Source organism: Ovis canadensis, chromosome 11, assembly GCF_042477335.2.
Source record: "Ovis canadensis isolate MfBH-ARS-UI-01 breed Bighorn chromosome 11, ARS-UI_OviCan_v2, whole genome shotgun sequence".
Taxonomy (NCBI): Eukaryota; Metazoa; Chordata; class Mammalia; order Artiodactyla; family Bovidae; genus Ovis; species Ovis canadensis.
Window position 1 is genome coordinate 29072218 of NC_091255.1, and position 14051 is coordinate 29086268.

The following is a 14051-nucleotide window of genomic DNA, read 5'->3' on the forward strand; positions in this document are numbered from 1 at the left end:
AGGAAAATGAGGCGCAGGAGAGAGTCTGCTTTCTAGGCATGGAAACCAGGCAGCCAGTCTCTTACCACCCTGCATGCCCCTCACCTGAACAGAGGCGGAGGCCACCTGGCCAGCCTGGTCAAAGTCCAGGGAGAGGATCTGGGAGAAGCGGGTGGCGTTGCCGTTCATGACGGTGGGGCTATTCCCAAAGGCCTCCAGGAGGGTGGACAGAGCCTGCCACTTGTCCACTGCAGAAAACAGGCCCCGGGGCTGTCAGGAGGGCCAGGCGCTGCTCGCCCCCAGCCACAGGCTCCAGAGGCCCAGGCAGAATCGGAGGCCCAGCCCGTAGCTGCTCCCCTAGTACCCAAAGGCTCAGTTACTCACACCAGAACTGCTGGGGACAGAGGGGTTTTGAGGACACAGAGAGGCCCAGGGGGGAAAAGAGCTGGTGTCTTGGCAGGGCCTCCATCCCCAACCCCTCTCCAGCCCCGCCCCCTATCCAGCTCCACCCCTCTCCGGCCCTACCCCGCCCCTATCCAGCTCCACCCCCTCTCCAGCCCCGCCCCCTATCCAGCTCCACCCCCTCTCCGGTCCTTCCCCGCCCCCTCCAGTCCATTCTGTTTCCCCGGTTGCCTCTGCCTCACCAGAGAACACCTTGTTCCCGCTGGTGCCTGCAATGGTGGCCAAATATTGCACCAGATGCTGGCAGCTGGTGGTCTTGCCACTGCCACTGCTGCCCAGGAGGATGATGGACTGGTCCTGACGGCTCATAAGCATCGCCCTGTAGGCGGTCTGGGCTACTGCGTAGATGTGCGGGGCCATGTCCTCCCGCCGACACCCCTTGAACATGTGCATCACCTGGGGTGTGAGAGGGATGGAAAGAAGGGGTGGGCGCTCTTAGCTGGCCCCATGTGGACAGCCCTCACCCCCGAGACCCACACCTTTCTGGGCTTTTCACTCCAGAGGAGCCAGAAAGTTCGGAGGCTAAGGTCATATATGGAAGTGCAGATATAGTCAAGTCCCGGCCTCTATGCGAGGTGGTGGTGGTGGTGCGGCTTCTGTCCCCATCCCTTGAAGTGACTCCTGTCCCCAAGGTCACTGTGAGTGTGGACAAGAGCCCTGTGGGATGCCAAGTGGAAGAGGCAGGGCCGGGGAAGGTGGGCGACGCGGGGAGGTAGAGGGTGGTGGGTCTGTGGGGCCGCACCTTCTCCGAGTACACGGCCGGGGCCCCTCGGGGACTGAGGACCAGCAGGCTGGGGCCGGCGTATGTGTGCAGCAGGCTGGCACCGTAGCGCTGGCGCAGAGTGTGCAGGACGCTAGACTCGTTGAGGTACACCAACGAGGCCAGATCCTCCAGACGGTCGCAGGAGGGAGCATTGGCCTGCAGGATGGGACAGACAGGTGGGCGCCGAAGAAGCAGCAGATCTGGTTGGCCATGCCAGCAGACAGCCTGCCCAGCCCGGCAGGGCGCCCCTCTGGTGCCCTCCACCCGCCTCCCACAAACCTTCTCCACGTCCTCCTCATCCACGTCCAGGACGGCCCCATCGTGGCCCAGCTTCACGCGCACCTTCCCCTCGGGCAGGCTGAGCTCCTTGGATTTGAGCTGAGTGGCTGCAGAGCAGAGACAGACAGACAGACAGACATGGGCCTGGGAAGCCACAGCAGTCCTCTCTGGGGCTTTCACGGCCCCGCCTTCTCCCCATGCACCACCCAGCCCTGGCCAGACCCAGAGGCCCACCAGCCGCCTAGTCCTGAAACCAGAGGGGCCCAGGCACCTGCCCCCTGGGCCTCCCCAGACTCACCTAGCGAGAAGCCATCCTTATGGACAAGCCACACCTTCTCTGTCTCATACCAGGCTTCCTCGGCTGCGATCTGCTCTTCTGTCTTCACCTGCTGGAGGGAGGGGAAGGACAGAGAGTCGGAGCCTGTTCTGGAAAGCATGCAGGGACAGCGGGAGGGGAGATGCGTGACAGGAGGGGCTTCCGGATGAGCCACTGGGCGAGGGGGACGAGAGACATTAGAGATGTCAGAGAAGAAAGACAGGGACACATGGTGGATGTGCCCAGGAGACAGCAGATCCCAGGAGAGCAAATCACCAGCCGCCCTCCTGTCCCCTCCCCGCGAAGCCTGGACTGTCTGTATTCTGCGGCCCCAGCCTTTACCCTGGGCTGCAGCTGCTGTGACCTCACAGGCCCAGCTTCTCCATCATCCACCTGACAGTCCCTTCTTCACCAAGCGGGGAAAAGGCATGTCCTTAAATCTGAGAATGTCCCCCGGGGACTCAGTGCAAACTGATGGGAAGGTCTGGAGTCCTAGCCTTGTCCCTGACCTTCCCTCCAGAGGATGCTCTCCTGGCAGGGGCTGTGTTCAGATGCAGATGCCCGCCTACTGTGCCCCCTCCACACCTCCCTGAAGGGGCCCAGAACCATATGGACGTGCTGAGGCCATACAAGGGCATGAAGCGGCATGGCCGGGGACATGAGGCGGGGGCGGGGCAGCACTGCTCTGTCAAATGCAGGAAGAAACATGCATTCCACACGAATGGGCATGGACATGGGTATAAAGGGGTGGGGAGCACCTGGAGGCCCAGGTGGTCACCAGTCAGAAAGAAGCATTTATGGGCACTGTCATAATGTGGGGCTGCCAAACCTGGCACCCCCTAAGATGACTTGAGCTGGGCAGAAATGGTGCCTGGGGGAGCTGGGCAAATGGGAGAGGGGCTCAGCCCTCAAGGCCCATCAGGGTCCTTTTGTCTTGTGGGTGAAAGGGCAGCAGGGTTCATCCAGTGGCCTCGTGGGGAAATGGTCACCCCCCCCCAGGGCATGAGCAGTCCTCAAACTAGCCCTAACTCCCAGCTCTCTGGGGGTCCCCAGCTCAGAGGTATTATTAGTCCCTTAGAGTCCCCCATCCTCACAAGGCCTGGGGCCAACGTATAGACACTGCTCTGTAACACTGATCCTCTAGGTGAGGGGTCACAAAGGACAAGAACAGATAAAAACAATAAGTGTGTTCTCTATTACATTTCTTGGAGCTGAAAGAAAAAGATCTGTGTCCTACTCCCAGGGTGGATTCCAGCTTCAGATCACTCCCTCTCCCTCGCTTCATCCCTCCAGGGCTATAGGGTCAGAAGGATGGCTAACACAGTGGTCTCTAGACTCTGCACATTGTGGACGGGTGAAATTACCCCTCAAACAGGAGGATCACCTTCATGGGGCTGCCACCGTTTAAATAAGACATCTTTTAAAAAGGCTAGATATTTATATTTGAAAAAGATTGGCTTTATAAAACAAAATTACTTAAAGAGAAATCATGAGATAGGGGAAACCTTTGTCTTGAATGGGCACGTTGTAGGAGTCAGATGTTTGGTGACTAATGACATCAAAGGATAAGGGGCTCTAACTAACTCAACTAACTCCTTTAAAGCTAACCTGAAGAGAGGTTCCCACACTGGCCAGCAGGGGGAGACAGAGGAGGTGCTTTTTCAGGCTCTAGAGGCCGGCGGTGGGGGGTGGGGGCGGAGGCCAGGGGGGCGGAGGTGGTGGGGGGCGCCGGGTAGAGATTCAGGAAAGCTTTCTCCACCCAGAGCTGGAGCCACAGGAGACTCGGGTTTGATCCCTGGGTCGGGAAGATGCCCCGGAGGAAGGCATGGCAACCCACTCCAGTATTCTTGCCTGGAGAATCCCATGGACAGAGGAGCTTGGAGGGCTACAATCCACAGGGTCACACAGAGTCGGACACGACTGAGCGAAGACACACACCCAGAGGCCGCAGGGACTGAAACAGCTAGGAACCGACACTCTGGCCAGGCCCTTGGGCTTCAGTGGCTGAGAACCTCGTGCCACAGAGGCCTAGACGCTCCTCTGGGGCTGGACACAGAGTGGCGGCCCCATGCCCAGCTCCCGGCATCGCCTCCCCCGGGGGGTCCCCCCAGATACCAGCTGGGAGCCAGAAGGGGAAAGAGGCCTTACACTCCAGCACGAGGCCCGAGCACAGACGCCAGCCCAGGTACAGGCTGGGGGTGGCGGGTGGTCACTGGAGGGCTCCTGAGGGGGGCAGGAGTGCCCTACCTGGCTGTGGGCAGGAGAGGCGGCCCCAGGGTCCAGCTACCAGCGGCAGGCAAAGGAGAAAGAGAGAGAGAGAAGAGGGGTGAAGACAAGCAGGCTGTCCACGTGTCCCCTTCAGCAAGCACCCCGGGCCAAGTAGGGGGGAAGAGGGACGCATCCCCAGGAGGTGAGGGGGCTGGCCGGGGCAGGCGCATTGCACCCAGGTAAGGAGAGGCCCTGGGTGGCGAAGAGACACTTGTCACCATCAGACTCCTTAGTGCAGATGCTCTGGTAAGTCGTTCCCTGTGGCAGGTGGCAGCCTCCCTGCCTCTGGCCACAGTCTCTCCTGGGCTGGCCATCTAGTCTACACTCCAACAACCTCCTCTTCTGTGTTGTTAGGCCAGGCCACCTCACCACCGCAGGGCCCGAGGCCCCTGGGAGCCTGTGGCCCGATCTCCTGGGAACTGCCCAGCCTAGCTCCCCTGTAGCCACGAGACGCCAGCACAGGCTGTCCCTCGCCTCCAAACACCCACCCGAGGGTGCCACTCCCCACGCCAAGGGCGGTCTTTCAGAGCTGTCACCTCTGCGTAGCTCATCAAACAAGACCACCAGCAGCCCCATGTCTAGGATCCCTTCTTCAAAGTCCCACGGCACCCCCGCCGCACTCCCGCCCCACGGCATTCCCGCCCCACGGCACCCCCGCCACACTCCCGCCCCACGGCATTCCTGCCCCACGGCACGCAGAGGCTGCACCTATCCAGGTGCACCTGCCAGCTGCCCAAGGACCACAGACTGTGTCCAGAGCCTGCGGCCAGCCTCCACCTCCCCATCTCAGTCTGGTTACTCCAGGGCCTTTCTAGAAACGAAGGGGAGGCCGCCTGGCCTTGGACCTTGCCTGTGAGAAATGGGCAAGGAGTTCAGAGCCCCACTTGGGTCTGGAGAATCAGGGCTTGATCGAAAAAGGAGAGTGACTGCTCCCTGCCTCACACCCACTAGGTCCTGGCACCGAGACAGGCTCTCTGGGGCAAGAGACTGGGGCCAGAGGAGCGGGACGGATCTCCAGCCAAGAGGGGCCCCTCCCATGGGTTCCCTGGAGGAACAGACCTCACTGTGCTCAGACCCCCGCCCTGCCCTTCTCTCATTTCTTCACATGGGAAGCCCACGTGCGGGCCTCCAGGCCACCAGGGGGACCCCCTTCCATGGTTGGACACACACAGTCTGGCTGGCAGCCCCCACAAAGAGACCAGAGACTCAAAACCACAGGTGAGAGGCAGCATTACTGGAGCTGTGAAGATCCTCTCGAGCCGCCGGTGGGCCTCCTCTGCGGGGCTCAGCCAGACCTCGGGGGCAGCTCCAGCCTAAAGGTCAAACCACCATTAGTCCTGGCCCCGGGGAAGGTTAGGGGCACAGCACACCAAGCTTCTAGCTCAGGAAGCCACTGGGACCCCCATGGGTAAGTGGAATAAGGTCAGTGAGGCAAGCAAAGCACCACTTTAAGCTTTTAAGCTATCAAATGAGAATAAAAGGGCTTCCTTGCTGTCTCAAAGGTGAAGAATCTGCCTGCAATGCAGGAGTCGTAGGAGACAGAGGTTTGATGCCTGGGTTGGGAAGATCCCCTGGAGGAGGGTGTGGAAACCCACTCCAGTATTCTTGCCTGGAGAATCCCATGGACAGAGGAGCCTGGTGGGCTACAGTCCCTGGGGTCACAAAGAGTTGGACATTACTAAAGCAACTTAGCACACACCCATGAGAATAAAAAAGGTGCCTGGGAGCTCTAGGGTTAATTCTCTCCACCACCTTAACCCTTTCAGCTCCTAGATGGCCCGTTCTCCCATGCATCCTCTGGCCCCCACCCCAGGCCCAGGAAACACATGGCTGAACTCCAGGTCAGGGCCCATCTCAGCCTCAACTCCACCCCAGAGAGAGGCAGGGGGCCAGAGAGCCAGAGGGAGGGCAGCCGGCCCAGGACCAGGCATATGACCCTCTCTGGCTCCTTGGAGGGTCTCCTTAGGGGCTAGTGGTTCAACTCACGACCAGCCCATCCAGCCAAAATGCCCCTGCCAACTCCTGTGTGCCAGGTCGGCACTTCCCTGAGGCAGAGTGGGCCAGGCGGGATGGGGGCGCTGCGGCTGCTCCCCTCTCAGTTCTTCAAAGCCCAGGAAGAATGGAATGGGGAGCAAGGCGGGTCTGGGACCTTAGGAATCCTAGCAAGTAGCAGTCAGAGGTAGGCCTCTATGGCCTGGGGGACAGGACAGGCCTTTAGGAAGTACCCTGCCCCCACGTCCCCAGCTGTCCCCTTCCAGCCAGAAGGAGCACAGAGAAGCAGTAGTGAAACTTGGCACGTACCCCACTCCCCTATGCAACCCCATGAGGCCCCAGAAGGGTTCATAAAATGGCAAAGCTTGAGGAGAAATGCTCCCCAACCCAAAGACCAGCCAAGCAGGCATCACCTTCCAGGGAAAGGGGCTGGATGGATCGTCCTCAGCCCTCCACTGTGCCTCTCAGCTTCCTGTCCCACCCAGAGGACACTGTGGACAGATGGGAACCCCAGATCCAAAGGGGGGCCCACTGTGCTCCTTTGTCACTCAGGCCTAGCGTTCCTCAAGAGTCCTGCTGCCAGAGGGGACAGAAGGGGACAGCTGCCCAGGCCTGAGGAAACCGTGACGGCAGGGATGGCATCAACAGCACTGTTATCAGCACCACTGTGTGCTCAGTCGTGGCCGACTCTCTGCGACCCCTGTGGACTGTGGCCTGCCAGGCTCCTCTGTCCATGGGATTTCCCAGGCCAGCATATTGGAGTGGGTTGCCATTTCCTTCTCCAGGGAAGGGATCGAACCAACTAAGGGATCGAACCTGTTTCTCCTGCCCTGGCAGGTGGGTTCTTTACCACTGAGCTGGGTCATCGTTTTCTCGTGGAAAGAATGTGCTTGGTCACGGGTTGCTGCTCATTATGTACATCGTTAGACACTCCCAAATACAAAAATCACTCATTTCCAAAATACTTGTGGCCCCAAGGGCTTCAGAGGAGAGACGGTAGACCGATATGAACCCCAAGCGACAGCGGAAGGCTCCGAGATGCTGAGGGCCCGCAGGAGTGAGGGGCTGGCGGCAAGGTGTGAGCACAGGCCACCTGACCTCAGAAATTCTTTCTACCCTCGCAGTATCTGCTAAGACTCTGACGGGCAGCTTGGGATGTGGTGCCTCCTGCTGACACGGTGTGGGGCTCAGGGCCAGGCCCCGCCTCCCACGCAAGAGCGAGAAAAGAGCAGCTCCATGCAGTCAACAGGGCCCCTGGGTTCTGGCGTTCAATAAAGGAAAGCCATGCAGCCCTGCCATCGGCACGTGGCCCGGGCCCAGCTTCTTTGCAGTCATGCGGGGCTTGTGCAAAAGAGCCTGGGGAAGCTGACTGCCAGCCCTCCGTCGAGGACAGTGAGGGGACCGGGCGGTTAGTGACACACTCGGGTACCTCCTGCTGCGCATCAGGGACTGCTGACTTGTTCGGCTGCAATCCAGTGAGGTTCGACTTGAGGTTCGGGCCAGCGGAGCCTGGGTCCGCCAGCTCTTCCGGTGGGGCCGGGGAGCCTGGTTTCCCCGAGGAGCCTGGCTCCTGGCTGGAGGAGGGCTTCTCCGCCTTCCCAGGAGACTGCCTGCCCCGCAGCTTGTGGTCCTTGCCCCGGCCCCGGGACATCAGGCTCCGCAGGCCCACAGAGAGCTCGTCCTTGGGCACCTCCTTCTTCGCTTCAGGCTTAGGTGGAGGAGGAGGGGCAGGTGGGGGTGGCGGCTTGGGGCCAGGGGCTGCCTTTTCTCCTTTTTTGCCTCGAGCCGGGTGCTCAGGGGATCGGACCCCTCTGCCCGGAGGCTCCTTGGCGCTCCCAGGCTCCTCACCAGGCAGCACCCTGCTCACCACCTTCCTCACTGCGTTCGCCACCCTCTTCCGGGACAGGCCCTGGGCCTCCTCGCTGGGGCCATCTGCTGAGGTAGCCGCCGGGCCGTTCATGGCTGGGGTGGAAGCGGGGCTCTTGGCTCTCTGGGGAGGCTCGGAGGGCACAGGGCTGGTGGAAGGCTGAGGACTCTTAGATGGGCCACTGCTGCCCTTTGAGCTGCCCTCTGGCTACAGTCACACAAATACAGGAAGACATTAGCAGCAGGCCCTGTGTCCCTGCCCACCCTACCCAGAGGAATTTGGAAGTAAGAGGCGTGCCCTCACACCTGGTCACGGAGACCTTCCATTCATTCAACAGACAACACAAGCTCCAAGAGGCCGCCCCAGGAAGCCCCCGTTCTATCCTTCAGATAGAACAATTGCACTGAAGAGTTTGGCTTCTCTCTCCCACAGAGCACAGGTAGGCCACCTGCTGTCCATCTCCAGGCTGAGCTTTGAGAAGCCGGCACAGGATTTCCAAAGGCCCAGGAGGCACCCCAGCAATACGGGCTTATATCAGGACAGCAATCAAGCTCGGATCCAGGGAAGCCCACTCCCTCACAGACCAAACACAGCAGATAGGCAGCACAGTGAGGCCAAACACCCATTCCTACCATTAAATCTTGTGCCTACCTCTGGGCCTTCCTGCCTCTGTGGTCCTCCTATGACCTGGCTTTCTCAGCAGTCAGCGCCGGAGCCTGCCCATCCCAGTGAAAACCACAGCCAGGAAGGAATTCTTAGCCCTCAGACATGCCAAGCCTTTTCCCTCCTGACTCCTCTGGTCTGTGGCCACCATCCACTCCTCACCCGAGCTCTCCAGGGCTGCGGAAAACCAGTGCTGGCCCAGGAAGCTTCCACCCCAGGCTGCTTTCTGTCACTCTCCCTGCCGTTTTCCTTGTGCAAACCTCTCAAGGGCTGGAGACCTCCTGACACCCAGAGTGTGCGTGCGGAATAACAGGAGGAAGAGGGGGCAGCTGCGGCACTCAAAGGGTTAAGCACTCAAGCAACCACAGCTCCGCTCTGCTCAGAGCTGGGGCCCTGGCTCAGCCCACTTCTGGGCACCCAGGAGTCCCCGGGAGACGCTGTGACATTCTGCCTGGTGGGGACAGTTTGTGGTCCCCAGGGGTTGCCACTGGGCAGGGCAGACCAGGCTGGCTAGTATGGCAGGGCAGCCTCCTGCAAAGACAGCCACCCTGCCTGGGGTAGCCAGGTCAGTCTGGGGGTCCCTTGCTGGTCAGGTAAGCCCCTGCCATTCATGAGATGTGCTTGAGTCCTTGTTCTCCCAGACCTTGGTTCTAGGCTGTTCCTGGGTACCAGGCTCTGAGAGGGGCTGGCAGACACTCTGCTGATATACAGGAAGGCGCTCAGAGACGTGGACAGACCTCTGGCTGCCGTGTGTGGACTGAGACCCATGTCCTGAGCAGAGCTGAGCCAAGTGACCTCAGCCCAAGCCTCAGCGGCAGGGGTGGCCTTGCTGCAGGGGTGGGGAAGGGGAAGGGAGGCCGTAAAGGGGCCTCCTCCTCAAGCTCTTGGGTTGAGTGTTCAGTGGCATATAGGGCCCTGCAGAGCTGATGTGACCCCTACTGCTGGGTCCCACGTCCCACGCTCCACTCCCTTCTGGCTTTCCTCCCACACCCTCTAACTGAAGCTGATGATCACAGTGATGATGCTAGTAACTGCTAACATCATACGGAGCTTATTAGGTGCCAGGCAGTCTTTTAAGCTCTTTACATCTAATTCTCCCTCCAGAGCTGGCATGCTCTAAGGCCCCTCCCTCACAGATCTCAAACATCCCTTTGAAATCACCCTGGCCTTGCAGGACTGCTTACAGATCAGGTAGAAGCCGTTAACTCCTGGCTAATCAAATCTCCACCCAAGGAAGGGGGGCGGGGGGAGGGCAGGCACCTTCTGGGGTAATGAAGTTTGGATCTGTTCCATGACCCAGCAGTCCCAGAGCCCTGGGCCCTCCTGCCCGCTGGGCCAACAGCAGCCTTCGCCTAACTGCACATCTCTGGACCCGGCTGCTGTACAACTCTCTCCCCTCTTGCCTTAAAAGTGTCCAGCTTTATTCAGGGTCACTGTCCCTTTATCTGCCTCTGTCCCAAGGCAGAATGACTGGTGGGGGTTACGGCACCGGGTGGCTGGCGGCTGCCTCCGGGTTGCCCGCACCGAGCAGCTGACGGGGTCTTGGGAAGAGACGGCAGCAGCTGCAGTGAGGTCCCTCCCCACCTTGTCTTGTGCCATCAGAGCAGGACGCGGAATCCCAACAGCTGAGCTCTCATGTGACGCTCGCCCACCTAAGAGAGATCCCACCCGTGCCTCTCCAGCCCCAGAGAGTTTGGGAAACCAGGACAATAGGAAGGAATGAAGGAGAGGGGAGTTAGGGAGAGGTCCCCAAAATGCCTGGCACTGCCATCTCCTTCACACACCCCAGGTTGGCATCACATTTGCTGTTCTTCCCATCACTTTAGTGGCCTTCCCTCTAGCCACCCCACACGAGAAGGGGCATGCTAGCAGGCCTGCCGGCTCCACGGAACTGCCTCCCAGACACAGCCCGCCTGGACACACAACTCACTCACTCACTCACTTCCTCTCTCTCTCTCTCACACACACACACACACAACTCACTCACTCACTCACTTACACACACACACACACACCTCATGCACTTACTCACTTCACACACACACACACACACACACACACACACACACGGGTCTGGGAGAACCACTTACAGCCCCTTCCTCTTTGGCAGGAGGGCCAGGCTTCGGGAGAGCTTTGTCCTCCTCTTTAACCTGAGGGAGCAGACAGAAGAAGTCACAGGCAAGTCAGAGGTCAGAGTGGGGAGACCCGGCAGTGAAAGCACAGGAAGTAAATATCCAAGCTGTCGCTCCCTCCTTAGAGGCAGAGCTCCTGAGTGCTTAGGAGTCCTGGGGCTCTGGACCTGGGCAACAGTTATCCTACCCTGGGGCCAAGATTGTCCAGGGACAACTTCAAGGATGAAGCATCTCTGCGGGGGGTTAGAGCCACGGATCCTTTGCCCTCAGTGACCAGCCATGTGGCCCACGTGGGCTGCCTACAGAGGTCCACCCATGAGAGTGACATCATGGCCTTGCTTATAGGAAGCGTCCAGCGAGTTCAACTCAGGCTGAACTACAAGAGCCATTCCCAGCTCAAACAGGAGGTGGTCTGAACAAGAGCCCCCTGACCCTGGGACTGAGGCGGGGGAAGGACCCCTGTGTATGGGGCCTGCAGAGCTCAGTGTGGAGTGAATAGGCGGCCCAATGAGGCTGGCTTCCAGGTCAGTATGATTTCCCCAGCACAGAGTCTGCATGCCTTCCCCACCAGCCAGCCGAGCTCTGGCTGGAGACAGGAAGCTGGGCAGAGGCAGGAATTTAGGAGACCAGATATCTTCCCAACATCAGACCCACAGAACTCTGCCAACCATGCAGTTGAGGGAGGCAACCCCAAGGTTGGGAGGGGTGGAGGAGGGGAAAGGAGGAAAGATGCCTGGGCTCTGGGGTCTGTGCCTGGCCTGGAAGCTGGCTGGCCTGAGTTAGAGAGGAGGAGCAGAGTCAGGGGCAGACGGCAGTGACCGTAACGTATCTGGGAAAAGAACAGACACTATGGCTGCTCTGATGGTTCTTTCAGCTCAGAGCCTGGCTCAGAACAGACCCAGAGGGCCAGGCCTCTGGTCTGGGTGAGGCTTTTCCTCTCCCGCTCACTAGCATCCCTCCCTTCAAAAGCTCAGGCAGTCCCAGTGGCTTTCATTTCTCTTTTTCCCCCAGTCACTTAGGACTAGAGGAAAAAGACAGGTCTTCACCAGAGACAGGAGCATGGGAAGCAGTCCTTGTTTCCTAAAGGAAAAGATCCTTAGAAACGCATCCAGAATCATTTTAATTATCCACCCATGGGGACTCTCCTTGTGTAGCCAGGGTCCATGGCTGATTTTGAGCTCTAATTAGCAATGCCTGGGGGCACTGACCAGCGTGATGGCTGCCACAGTTTTAAAGCTAATAGCCCATAGAGCTATTTTCAGTGGGCTCAAGCTTCAAAGTGAGTTCACACTGCCATGGACAGAGGGGAAAAGGCCATTATTCATCAGAGGGGACTCCACGACTTTAGAAATTTGGGACTGGAGCAGAGAACAGGCAGACAGGGCCTGGTGGAGAGGAAAGGAAGGAGAGTCTAGGTCTGCATCTGACGCCCCCGCAAAGGCCCACGCCGCCCATCCCCCATCACACCGTGCATTAGTTCCCGGGCACACAGGTTAGAGGGTCAGCGAGTGTTCACACACCACCCAGACACACTCATTACGGCACGCAGTGCTGTTAGCTCGGGCCCAGCGATGGCCCAGACTCCAAGTCCACTCAGTGTCCTTCGCCAGCTCCAAGTCTGTCCTCCTTCTGGGTGGCTCAAGCTTAGGGCCCCAAGGGTCTTTCCCAAGTGGTGAGGCATGGCAGCCCCCTGAGATGGCTGTGACACCAGACCCAGCTCTGAGCTCAGGTCTGGATTTAGCCTGAGGCTGACTCACCGCCCCTCCCCCACCAGAGGGTTCTGTCTGCTGGAGGTCATTGCCCAGCTGGGGACTGTGCACAGCACAAAGGCACGCGCAGGTCTGCAGCCAGAATCACCCTCTGGCCCCAGGCAGTCAACTGGCCTGGCTCTCCACTCCTGGCTCCTTCTCACCCTCCCCATCACAGACCCCAGACTTGGGGAGACCCAGTTCTGAGGCCTCAGAGCCAAAGCCATTCCCAGTGGTCCCTTCACAGCAGCTCAAGTACCCGGGGGTGAGTCAGAGCAGCCGCAGGGTGCAGAGGGCATGAGGGGTTAACTTGGAGGGGCACCCGTGGGACAAAAGGCAGCTCAGCTTACCAGAGGTGGAGCTTGGGGAGGAGCATGACCCAGCAGAAGAGCCCATCCAGGCAAGAAGAGGGAGTTCACAGTGCCCCTGGTCCTTCTACCCAACCCCCCAATACACATGCCCCAGTCCATTGCCAGGTCCCAAAGCTCCCTCTCCCACCAGCCAGTCTCCTGCCTGCACACGCCATGCCAAGCACAGAGGGAAAAAGCACAACGATTTTGAAGTGTAACTTTCCTTTTGCTCCCAGAAGGCAAACCTTGATGAAAAGGCCATGGTGCCGAAAACAGCCCACACCCTGGGTCAGAGAAGAAACGGGGGCAGGCTCTCTCAGGGGCTCGGCGTCTTCCTAAAGACCAGGACCTGCCGGGACAAAGACTGTGGGCCACAGGGAAAGGGAAGAATGGAGTGGAGGGGGAAGGGTTACGAAGCTCCAAAGGTCAGAGAAGGAATAAGGAGTAAAAGATTAGAGGAAAGAGAAGACAAAGTGAGGTACAGGACCGCGACCTTCCTGCCCTGGGCAGCTGTGTGTCCTTGAAGAAGCCGCTTCACCTCTCTGGCCTCTCCGTGGAATCAGGGGATGGGCTGGTCCAGACAGTGGCTAAAGTCTTTTCTAGGTCTGGTGCCCTAGGAGTTGGGGTGCGGACAGGCACGTGCATGCACGCTCAGTCGTGTCCAGCTCTTTGCAATGATAACTCATGGATTGTAACCCGCCAGGCTCCTCAGTCTATGGGATTTTCATGCAAGCTCTTAATTCAGTGAACCTGCAGGCCTGGGAACCAGGAGGAGATTAAGGAAGGACTAGGACTCCTGTGGCTTTGCCTTTTATCTCCAACTCACCAGCACCTTCCAAGGGTAGGAGGCCTGGGGAACAACACAGCTGCCCCTTCTGGGGGTTAGAAACCAGAGCGGGTCCTCTCGAAACTCAACAGGTGGAATCTGCCTCAGCCCAGGGAGAGGTGTCATCTCAAGAATCTGTTCAAGTCAGCGGAGTTTAAACTGGTTCATTCTTATTCTTGTTGTTGTTGAGTCACTAAGTCATGTTTGACTCTTTGCAACCCCATGGACTGTAGCCCGCCAGGCTCCTCTGTCCATGGGACTTCCCAGGCAAGAATACTGGAGTGGGTTGCCACTTCCTTCTCTGGGGGATCTTCCCAACTCAGGGCTGAACCTGCATCTCCTACACTGCAGGCAGATTCTTTACCACTGAGCCACCAGGGAAGCCCATCACTCTTATTCTTACTTA

The 14051-nt window shown here is 59.0% G+C and overlaps 1 protein-coding gene across 13 annotated transcripts in view; it reads right to left on the reverse strand.

The window, feature by feature from the left end:
- MYO18A (myosin XVIIIA) overlaps positions 1-14051 on the reverse strand; it is a 101622-nt gene that overhangs the window by 44430 nt on the left and 43141 nt on the right. For 7 of the 13 annotated variants that reach the window (XM_069602980.1, XM_069602975.1, XM_069602979.1 and 4 more), the window contains 5 exons: positions 1782-1872; positions 1484-1590; positions 1184-1360; positions 624-837; positions 85-227 (listed from right to left, as the gene is read on the reverse strand). In XM_069602980.1, the coding sequence (XP_069459081.1) occupies positions 85-227; positions 624-837; positions 1184-1360; positions 1484-1590; positions 1782-1872 (732 nt within the window). Of the gene's footprint in view, positions 1-84; positions 228-623; positions 838-1183; positions 1361-1483; positions 1591-1781; positions 1873-3947; positions 4009-4046; positions 4083-5302; positions 5381-7488; positions 8134-10679; positions 10739-13041; positions 13154-14051 lie in introns of those variants that run through there. The other 6 variants (XM_069602984.1, XM_069602982.1, XM_069602974.1 and 3 more) reach the window with 4 other exon arrangements.